Source organism: Gavialis gangeticus, unplaced genomic scaffold (genome assembly GCF_001723915.1).
Source record: "Gavialis gangeticus isolate Ggan-Ray unplaced genomic scaffold, GavGan_comp1, whole genome shotgun sequence".
Lineage (NCBI taxonomy): Eukaryota > Metazoa > Chordata > Crocodylia > Gavialidae > Gavialis > Gavialis gangeticus.
Genome location: NW_017729024.1, coordinates 15,508,925 through 15,509,827, shown reverse-complemented (window position 1 = coordinate 15,509,827; position 903 = coordinate 15,508,925). Strand labels below are relative to the sequence as shown.

The window sequence follows — 903 nt, the reverse complement described above, 5'->3', positions numbered from 1 at the left end:
GGCAGCGGCTCAGCTCATCCTCGCCGCGGAAGGTCCAGTGCCGCCGTTGCGTGCTGCTATGGTACATCGCGGCCTCCGCTCCCAACGCGCCCTGCGCAGCCTACATCTCCCAGAACGCCCCGCCCTGTAGGTCGGGAGGGGTGTGTGGCGTTTCCCGGGACATGCTGGGAGTTGTAGTTTCCTCCAAACCGGGGGTGGAAGGCGACTCTAGGTGACCCCAGTGGCTCCCGGCCCTCAAGGCGGGTTTCCAGCAGCTTGTGGAGGCTGCTTCCAGAGGACAGACGCACCCACCCCGAGTAAAATGGCAGGGGGCTGAGCGAGGTGAAGGGAGCTTGGCTGTGCCAAGCACCTGCTCTGATGAGCCCTGCGATGGGTCCCTCCCAAAAAGCTAGGAGCAGGCTCGTCCGCCCCCTCCTCCCACCATGGTCCACACTCCCTCTCCCTGTGCAATGCAAAGAGGTGCATGCCCAACCCTGGGGGCTTCTGCGTGGCCACTGGAAGGGGGAAATCCCAGCTCCATTACGTGCCACAAAACGTGTATAGGTTTAGTTGGTGTTGGGGTCTCACCTGGGCAATTAAAACCCCCAGGTTCCTCCAACAGACAAGATGGTCTCCAAACCTCGTGGCCGCATCCAAAGGAGTGCAGCCAAGCGGTGCATGGCCCCACAGATCTTCTGTGGTGCCACATGCTGCACATCTAGGCATTCCCCGCATGGCTACCTTGCAGTGCAGGGGCAGGGAGGGTTGACCACAGGAGACCCCAGGGTCAGAAAAACCCACACGGAAAAGAACTGGGGCAGTGTGCGCTGTCCAAAACCAGAGCCTGGCCTGCCAGAGCCATGCTCTAGCTGCCTACCAAGATCCCAGCTGCAGGAGCACGGCGGCTGCAGCTTCCCAGGACCC

The 903-nt window shown here is 61.9% G+C and overlaps 1 protein-coding gene across 1 annotated transcript in view; it reads right to left on the bottom strand.

Annotated features, from left to right (window-relative positions):
• Nucleotides 1-95, bottom strand: part of CCNH (cyclin H) — a 23,103-nt gene extending 23,008 nt beyond the window's left edge. The window contains exon 1 of the mRNA XM_019516922.1: nt 2-95. Within this exon, the coding sequence (XP_019372467.1) occupies nt 2-67 (66 nt within the window). The 5' untranslated portion in view covers nt 68-95. The remainder of the gene's footprint in view (nt 1) is intronic.
• Nucleotides 96-903: the final 808 nt, after the last annotated feature.